The 10,065-nt window shown below is 44.0% G+C and overlaps 1 protein-coding gene across 2 annotated transcripts in view; it reads left to right on the top strand.

Moving 5' to 3' along the window:
- Positions 1-6,726, top strand: part of ZC3H12B (zinc finger CCCH-type containing 12B) — an 84,141-nt gene extending 77,415 nt beyond the window's left edge. For both annotated transcript variants that reach the window (XM_075323894.1, XM_075323895.1), the window contains exon 6: positions 115-6,726. In XM_075323894.1, the coding sequence (XP_075180009.1) occupies positions 115-1,547 (1,433 nt within the window). In that variant the 3' untranslated portion in view covers positions 1,548-6,726. The remainder of the gene's footprint in view (positions 1-114) is intronic.
- The last annotated feature ends 3,339 nt before the right edge of the window (positions 6,727-10,065 follow it).

Genomic DNA, 10,065 nt, shown 5'->3' on the forward strand with positions numbered 1-10,065 from the left:
ATATATTCTGTCCTTTACTTGTTTTGGACCTGCAACCATATAGACGAAACCAAAATAAATCAGAATTTTAGTATTTGTATTTTATATATTTAACGATTTCTTTTTTCACTTCAGGAAAAAAATGCACCTATGGGCACAAGTGCAAGTACTATCACCCTGAGCGAGCAAACCAGCCTCTGAGGTCAGTGGCGGACGAGCTACGTATCAGTGCCAAGCTGTCAGCTGTAAAGACAATGAGTGAAGGTGCCCTGGTTAAATGTGGAACTGGCCCATCTATTTCCAAGGCAGATGGGTCCTTTGAAGCTAAACGTATAGCCCCCAAAAGACAGTCTGATCCGAGTATTCGATCTGCAGCGGTTGAACCAGAGCAGAGACTTTCAGCAGCCCGCAAGTCAGAGGCTAACTCTGTTCCATCACTTGTGTCAGCTTTGAGCGTTCCAACTCTGCCGCCTCCCAAAAGCCACGCTGTAAGTGCTTTGAACACTCGCTCAGCAAGTAGTCCTGTACCTGGGTCATCACAGTTTTCTCACCAGAAGTCGTCTCTAGAACACATGGCAAGCGTACACTACCCACCAATTTTGGTGACCAACAGCCATGGCAATTCTGTGAGTTACACAGAGGATTATCCGAAATACGAGTCACTTGGAGACCACGGTTATTACTCAATGCTTAGTGACTTTTCCAACCTAAGTATAAGTAGTATGCACAGCTCGGACTATTACACCTCTGAACAGGACCGAGCAGGTTTTTCCAGGAACTCCAGCCCGTGTCCTGACAGCTGCATGAGCCACACTAGTAGCGATTCTTATTCTTCTTACAGTGACCTTTATTTGGGCATCAGCGACCAAGGCCATGAAGATATGGTAAAGCCTCAAAGACCTCCACAGAGCAGGCTACAACCATTTGTACATGGCTATCATGAAGCACTAACGCGAGTGCAGAGCTATGGGCAGGAAGAGCCCATGCAGACTCATCGTAAACCGTCATCGTCACATTTGGCTCTTCACATACAACATCCTTTGGTTGGAGCAAGGTCCAGTTGTCCAGGGGATTACCCAGCACCGGAGAGTATGCACCCTACTGCCAATGCTCAGCCTGGTAGAGCATTAGTGATGACAAGAATGGATAGCATCTCTGATTCTCGTCTTTATGAAAGCAACCCAATGCGACAAAGGAGGCCGCCGTTGTGCCGTGAACAGCATGCCAGTTGGGATCCTTTACCATGCCCCACAGACTCTTATAGCTACCACTCCTACCCGCTCAGCAATAGTCTGATGCAGCCCTGCTATGAACCCGTGATGGTAAGGAGTATGCCAGAAAAGATGGAGCAGCTCTGGAGGTCGCCACATTGGCCTATAATGAGCAGTGAACCCAGAGAGCAGCACATCATTCCTGAGCATCAGTATCAAACCTACAAGAACTTGTGCAACATCTTTCCTCAAGGGGTGGTGCTCTCGGTCATGGAGAAGAACCCGCACATGACGGATGCACAGCAGCTTGCCGCTGTCATTGTGTCCAAGCTGAGATCAGGTCATCACCACTGTTAATCCCACCTATATTGTCTGGACAATAGTATCTATTGATCAAGTTGCCTGAATAAAACCTGGCGGTGTTCTACACATTTTTGCTTACTTGGATGACCTAGTTATTAGTTTTCTGTCACCAAGTAATCTATGTATGGACACAACAAACTTTTTCCTGTATTTATTATTTTTTAAGCTACACTTTGTGATCTTTACAGCATTCCCGGAGGAGTGCATATTTTATTGTATAGGTATATTTATCCCTGCTAAACCTGCATGACAGGTTAAACCTCAGTTCCTTGGGGGGTAAGGTCACTCGTTCCTATTCTTAATAAGGAGGATGGAAGGGTGGGTTAAGCTCTCTGATGCTGGAGTTCCCAGCAGATCATCAAAGCACATGAGTTGCTTGCATTATGTTGTCTCTTCAGCTGTTCATAGAAGCACCTATTCACATTGTTAGCAATTATATTGCATGCCTAATTGTGTACTTGCAGTTGAATTCAATATAAATGTGTAGATAGATGCCTCGATCTATCTGTGTATAGTTTTATCTAGTGATTTACAGAAAAAGAAAGTCTTTGCTTGACTGTGCAAAGACCCTCTATTCCTGGCCGCTTGGACCTGTTTGTATCTTTCAGAGACCACATATGACATATTTTACAGATTTTAGATGTTTTTTCTTCTTAATCGTCTGTCATACCTCAGTAATAGCCATATGCCTCTAAATGCAATCACTAAACGAGTTGTATTTGTGCCAGTAACCAGAACTACGGCCAAATGCTAATTATTTTGTAAAAAAAATAATGAAATTCTATATGTACTGACTAGGGAACTACAAGTATTAAAAGGTAAAATCCCTACATGCCAGAACACATAAAGATCTTGCTCTATGTCATGACAGTATCCACCAGTGTGGAGCATTATTGTAGATTTTGGATGAGTATTTTAGTAGATGCAGCAGAGTGCGTGTTGTAGATCATGACGTAGACGCTTGTCTCGAGGTTTCCTAATAAATCTATTAGGGCACATGCCCACCATCAGGACCCGCTGTGTCCTGGGCGTGGTGGGTCTTAACCTACAGGGCCGCAAGTCCCCTCTACAGGAGACCGCAGCTGCCCACGATCAGGGTTCAGGGCATTGCGATCTCTCGCTTGCAACTCCGCAGCAAAGAATTTACATGCTTGTGGCTCAGAAAGCCGCACCGCAGGTCATTTGTTGCTGCGGGCCGTACATGCACAGTGGGCAGGAGTTCTCTAGAAATCCCATCCACTGTGCTTGTACTGTACAACGCAGCGTTTTGGACGTAGCAAAAAACTCTGCATCCAAAACACTGCAAACACTGATAATGGGCTTGTAGCCTTAAAGATCAGGAACAGCAGAAGAAATACACATCTAGGAATGTCTCCTCGTAGGACAAGTCCTAAGTTGACGAGGAGCTGTTACGAGTATGTTCCTAAATCTAATTTTGATGTAACTTTCATGTTGAGGTTTCTGAGATTTGTACATGTCCATGATGTTCGGGAGGAGTCACCAGAGAGCAGGTCAGCAGTGCCGTTCAGTGCCGGCCATCAGTACACCACCACCTTTCTATTGCTTAGCATGCAGAAGGTGCCGCTCTCCTTCCCACTTCTTTCCAGCAGGTACTGGATCACTTTGGAGAAATCGGCTTTTCGTTCTCTCGGTGAAGGAGCTTTTGTTTTTATTATGTAGTTATAGGAATAATACTGCAGATAGCGTTACCAGGCCAGACGTTTTCTCGGTTGTCTTTTGCTGCACTCAGGTTGCTGACCCTTAGCACTATCTTATTTAATTTTTTTAAGGAACCCATTGTATAATATTTTAGAGATGTTGAGGCCGCTCACAGCCAGAGTCTTGTGCTCTGGACTTTAGTCGGCTTCAGTTTTTTTCATGAAAGTGTAGAAGGGCCAAGCTTCGAGCCCTTTTGTTTCTTCATGAGAAGGTGATAACTGCCTACATGTTTCTTACTGTGAAACAAACGGAACGTCAGGCTGCCGTCAGGGTTTTCTCTGGCTTTCTGAGGAACGGGTCTTCGGCTGCTTTAATTTCTTTATTCCACTGTTCAGGAGTCCAGGTACTTTCATGCCCACTTTGCACGGCACCATTGAGGAACGTTACAAAGTAGTTATAGTTTATAGCATATTACCAGTCAGGTGACGGCACAGGCTCGTCTTCACTCCAGAAATTGCATCCCAAACGGATCCTAATTCTAAGTAATTGTGTAAAACATCCCCCAGAGAGCTGGCATTACATTAAAGGCCATGTAAATAATTTGTTACTGCTAAGACGGCCTGAAATCCATTGCAAAATCCACGTTACAGTGGTGAAATGTGCATCCTATACAGCAGTCTCTGATCACATCATGTATATGGGGTTCTATGAAACCTGACTTGCATAGATTGCATATTGCAGGTTTTTGTGGCAGAATCCACTATATAATGTAGCTGCTTCTGTCCATCACCAAAGTGAAGAAGTCCCTACCATGCTACCTCTGGTTGTCACTTTTAGTATGTTTTCAGGGTCTGCAGCTCTTGCGGATTTCTGCTGTAATCTCTGAAATTAACCATTAGACATCCAGTCTGGATAAGGAGCAGCGGTGTAAAAGTGGCCAGACACATGAGATAATGGATCGTCTGGTGAGCCATGGTTATGCTGATGCAGCCATACATATCCTAGTCAATATTGGCCATCAGTCCTTCATCTTGGCCATACATGTTCAGTTGTACTGGGGGACGAATGAACGATCTTTACTTTATAAGATTACTATGTTTTATGCGAAGGATCGTTCTTGGTCAAAAGGCCTTTTTGTCAATCCTGCCCCCCAAAAAAGAATCAATCCATTCATTTAATTTTTGCAATTGGACGGCTAAAATGATTGATTCTTCTCGAAGAGTAGCTATAGCTTTAAAAAAAAAATCAAAAAAAAAAATCACATTTTATTGCCCTAATAATGACAACTAGATAGATGATGGTCCAGGTCTTGTATCCACACTGATCACTCCAACCCTCGCTCCCCTACCCAGTTGGCGTGGCACAACTCTACAGACAGGAGAGCACGGCTCCTGCCGGAGTGCGCACACTGTCCGGAGTATGGATTCAGTACAACGCCTATACTCTCTATTTAATACATACCGCCCTCTATGAGCACTATGTGCTCCTGTCCACTGAGCCGTGCTGCACTTCTCGGGCCGGCGGGGCATGGGGTGCAGCAATTATATGGGATCTCAGGACCCGGATCACCACTGATCTGTTTGTAATTATTAGAAACATTTCAGAGCTTTACTTTCTCTTGCGTTTTACCTGATGACTGAACATTTTGGTTGATCTCAACTAAAGTCTGAGGTGTGAGACCTTTACCCGCTGCCTTTATTAGGTCCTTCTGACTCCATTAGACTGCACTCAGCTTTGTATCCGAGCCCCTTACAATGGAGTAATACACTAGCCTGTGTATATAGAGGGCCGCCTCTGGACACCACATTATTTCTGATTGTGAATAGCATTTCCCATATTGATCTAATGCTTTAAAAATCCCAAACCATTGACCAGTCTGATGCCAGATTGGACCGTGGGCAGCCGAAATACCCTCCTCACTAAACCAGAATTGACCTTTTGTTTGTTGATACAAATTGTATCTTTTTTTCTTGATTGTATTAAAAAAAAATGAGGAAAATGTGTGTAAATATATAAATGTACATATATGACCTTCTAAGAAAAAAATAAAAACCTTATATACCGACAGAAGTGTAGAATAGTTACAGCAATGCATTTTCACTGCTATGTCTGTGACACTATGTGTCACGTGTTGTAGTCCATGGTGTGGAAGCCACTTCACTGCCATTGTGCCTGCAGCCCTTTATGCAAAGTACGAGGTGCGAGCAGCAGTGAGGAGGGAGATCCTCCTCTATGACTGGGCAATGTAGTTTATAAAGAAACAAGACCTTTTCAAATTCACTTTATTATAAGTAACTCTGTATCTATAGTATCTCTGTACAGATGATGTGCAGGTACCCTGCGCACACATTACATGACTTGTCTTATTCATAAAGTGTCCTGCTCGCCTGCGCACAGTGGCCGCGTCGCTGTCCTTGTGGACGCAGCTCACTCGTCCCCCTGTTACTGCTGCGTCTTCATGCCGGCCTCCACCGCGGGTAGACGACGGGTACACTTTAAATTGATTTTATGTTCCTAAGTAGGAATCTTAGTATGGGCACTTGGTGTTTTGTAGTATTTTGTATACCGTGCGCTGCAAAGAAAAGCATTACAAAGTCCCACTACAATGCTTCTGTGGCAGTATTTGCTCGTGTTTGTATTGTGAAACGTACAGCGCTTGTCATTTTGGATTTTTCATGTTTGTTGCATGAGATGAAGTAATTTTTGTTACGTACAGTAAGTTACTGGCATTCTGTTCAGCCGCTCCGGGCAGGAGACCCCTGCCGAGAATGGGCGGCTTTAGTAGTTTTACACGTCACACTATATCTTGTCATTTTCTTAGTTGTGAACATTTATTAAACTGGATAGGGATTGAATGGGTCACGTGAAGGATCAAACCAAATATTCATGAATGACCCTCAGGCTTCTACTGGAGCAGCCCATCTGGTTATCAGCCATGAATTTCACAAGGAGATGTATCTCTACGCTTTTATCAGGGCAGGAAAGTCCGTCCATTAGGAATCCCGGAAGCACAGCTGCTTTAACCCTAGAACGCGCAACCATAGAAATCTACCACAGAAAACAAGTAACCTAGCAGGCCTGCCAGGCCCCAGGTATGCGTTCTAGGGTTAAAGGGGATGTCCTGAATTAGGAAAATGGATATATTTATTATTTTTCTCTTGATATGTGTGTCAGTGGTATGTCTCTGATATTGTACTTTACCCCAATTCACCTGATTCTAATAATCAGACACCACAACATTCAGACGTTACTCTATATTTAAGGGAAAAAATGAAATTTCTTTCTTATCCTGGACAACCTCTTTTAATAGTAAAGGTTGTAGGTGGTTCATCATATAGGGGGTTACCAAAGTAAGGAGTTCCTTGAGGACTGGATTTGAGAAACTCCTAAGTGGAGCCAAGAACTAGATCCAACATGGCTCACAAATGTTCATATTTGAAAGGGTTGGTAGTGATTGCTTTAAATGGAACCTGTCACTAGATTTGGCCCCTATAAGCTGCAGCTACCACCAGTGAGCTCTTGTATACAGCATTCTGGAGTACTGTATATAGGAGCCCAGGCCACTCTATATGACGTTAAAAACACTTGTATATTGCTCACCTAAGGAGCGGTCCAGTCCGATGGGTGTCACTGCTCTCCGGTCTGGTGCCTCCTCTCTGTGGTGATCGCCATCCTCCTCCCCAGTCCCGTGTGGTGACGTGTCGTACATCATCCACACAGGCCAGTATTGTGGTCCTGCATAGGCGCATTTTGATCTGCCATGCTTAGGCCAAATCAAAGTATTGTAGTGTGCATGCGCAGGCGGTCTTTAACCTTTCTTTGCGCCTTAGCATTACAGTACTTTGCTCTGCCTCCAGTAGGGCAGATCAAAGTGCGCCACACAATGCTGGCCTGTGTGGATGATGTAGACGCGGCATCCACACAGGGTTCGTTAGAAGGAGGACAGTAATCACTGCAGAGAGGAGGTGCTGGACCAAAGAACAGCAACACCTATTCGATCGGACCGCTCCTTAGGTGAGTATAATAAGTTTTTTACGCTATACAGAGCGGCCTGGGCTCTTATACACAGCATTCCAGAATACTGTATATAAGGACTCACTGGTGGTGGCCGCAGCAAAATCTGGTGACCAGTTCCCTTTTAAGAAAGGATCTGTAATAAGTTTCAACGTGGCACCCGCTTTAATACCAGCTGGTTGGGATTCTCACAAACTGTATCATGCCATTGTCTTGGACATTGTTCAGATTTATGCTAAGTTTTGTTTTCTAACATAAACGTGCCCCATTGGTTGTACACCTGTTTGGCGGATCCCAATCCCTATGGGGTTGGTCCATTGTGGTGTGACCGGGAAGAGAAGCGATCTCCTCAAACCTGATGGAATTTGCAGTAGAGGCTCTAATGCTAATGTGAACATATCCTAAACTATACAGCACTGTTAATAAAGGTATAATAGGGAGGTGGGGGGTGCATAATATGTAAAACTGCATATCATTTTTTTAATAAAAATGTAATTTCAAGCACCCACAAAATGATCTGCTGTATGGAGACTTGATCTTAGGGTGAGGACGCCAACCACAAGGTGAATGTAGAGATTAGGAGTTCAGAAGATGCCTTATAGCTAGAAAAGTCCAGAAAAGAGTTTTGTATGACCACTTTATTTATTGCATCGGATGGCGTGTAAGATATTACTTTATGGCCGAAGCCAAGTTTACATTCAATGGTGTTTAGCATTATTGTATGGGCGTCACTGCAGGGTCCGGCTTACCTGTAATACATACTGTATATGGGGTCAGTGCCACTGAGGGCCGCAGTTATTTTACGTGTTCTGTGAGACTGGCATTGCCCACCACCACAATGCAGAAGATGTAACACATTATACGTTTTATGCAGAATACTTTTATATTTTATTTTTTTAATATTCTTGTGTTTAATCTGCGGCCTTCTCCTGGATGGGTTATCGGCGGCTTCACAGCCTGGATTAGTGGAGCAGCCCATACACTGCTATAGTTCCTACACCAGTCCTCTACGTAAACTATTACCAGGGCTTTTAGCGCAGCCAAATATTTGTTCCTATGGAAAAGTGTGATTTATATCGGGTTTTTATCGGTCCCTTTCTTCCCATGATATACCTTTTCAACATATGTGCTTTTAATTTAGCTAAGTATGCTGATTTTAGAGCATGTCCACTTATCTGTAAATCTCCAGTGTAAGATATTTTGCAATGTGTATTGTTCCTATGCTTTGTAAATGGCTTATTGCTTTATTTAATTCTGTATATTCTTTGTTTTTGACCATTTTTGATCACGGTTTCCTGTGTTGACGTGCCTGATGGGATGGGTGTGTTGACACATATTTACCTGTGTATGTGATCGTATGTGTGTACAATAATATGAAGTCTACACTAAGCCTGTACACTGCTGCTCTGAACCGTTGGCCTTTGCCAGCTACTCTGTTCGGTAGCCATAATAATGTTTCCTTTAACTTCAGGCTTGTTTGATGTATCTGCATTTTTAGTAAAGAATTTTTTTTCGTATTACAGATTTGTTTCTGTCATGTTACAGATGAAAATGATGTGATTGCAAATACCCTGAATGGTTTTGCGCCCACCTAAAAAGCTGTGGATCTGCTATCCTACTATACCTCCCATTATCATTTGCCTCCCTGTTGGGAGCCGCATAGTATGGAGACAGGGCCACTTTGATATTAGCCCATCATAAATGATATTGTCCTGTTTGACCGATAGAGCCTATATGGTCCAGTCACACATTTTTACGTTCTCACGTTCTCTGCAGTTACGGGAGATAATCATTTGATACTCTCTCTGGTGAGAGAATGCTTGTAGTGCATGGAAGTGCAGTCAACTTGACTAAACAGACCAGTAAACGACCATCGATCTGCTTTTTTATAGCAGATCAGTGGTTATTTATGTCCTGGATGGGTCCTTGTAATAGGGGCATAACGGAGAGCAATAAGGAAAGCTCTCTTCCCACCTACACCTATCCTTTTTTGCTTGTGGTCGATGGCTGTTGTCTTTATTTGCAGAGAACACGACAACCAGCGATCATTGGTGAAAGAAAAAGAGGTCACTACAACAGAACTGTAATTATAGATCCTCTGTAGTCTTTGGCTATGTGCGCACTTACCGGATTTTTCGCGGATTTTGCCGCGGATTTGCTGCATGTTTCGCTGCAGAAAATGTTCATAACATCTCTGCAGTGAATCACCAGCAAATCCTATGGAGAAAAAAAATCCTGTGCGCACTGGGCGGAATTTGACAGCTGCGTGTTTTGCTGCGGGAATCCCGCAGCAAAAACAAGTGCATGTCACTTCTTTTCCGCACGTCGCTGCGGGATTTCTCTCCATTGACTCAATGTTAATCAAGAAATCCCGCAGGGAATAACGCAGGCAGCAAATTCTGTGCGGTTCACTGCGTTTTCCTGCGTTATTCCCTGCGGTATTTCGCGGTTTACCTCCGGTAATGTGCATCGCTTGTCTGCGGTTTTGCAGGGAAGTGATGTCATTACAGGAAGAGGAAGCGGAGCAGAGTAAACACACACACAGATCACACACACACACATCACAGACATAGAACACATAGACACAGAACACATAGAACACACATAGAAAGAAAACGGAAATATAGGAAAAAAAGAACGTGGGCTCCGCTGCATATTTACCTTCCAGCCGAGGTAAGCACACAGCGGCGGCCCGGTATTCTCAGGCTGGGGAGGGAGAGGGGCAGGGTAATGTCCCCCGCCTCACTCCCCCTCCGGCAGCCGAGAATATCAGCCGCAGCTGCCCCGGCACTGTCGCATGCAATATGCGACAATACCGGCGTGTCCTCGGCTCTTCTTG

Source organism: Anomaloglossus baeobatrachus, chromosome 9 (assembly GCF_048569485.1).
Source record: "Anomaloglossus baeobatrachus isolate aAnoBae1 chromosome 9, aAnoBae1.hap1, whole genome shotgun sequence".
NCBI classification, from domain to species: domain Eukaryota; kingdom Metazoa; phylum Chordata; class Amphibia; order Anura; family Aromobatidae; genus Anomaloglossus; species Anomaloglossus baeobatrachus.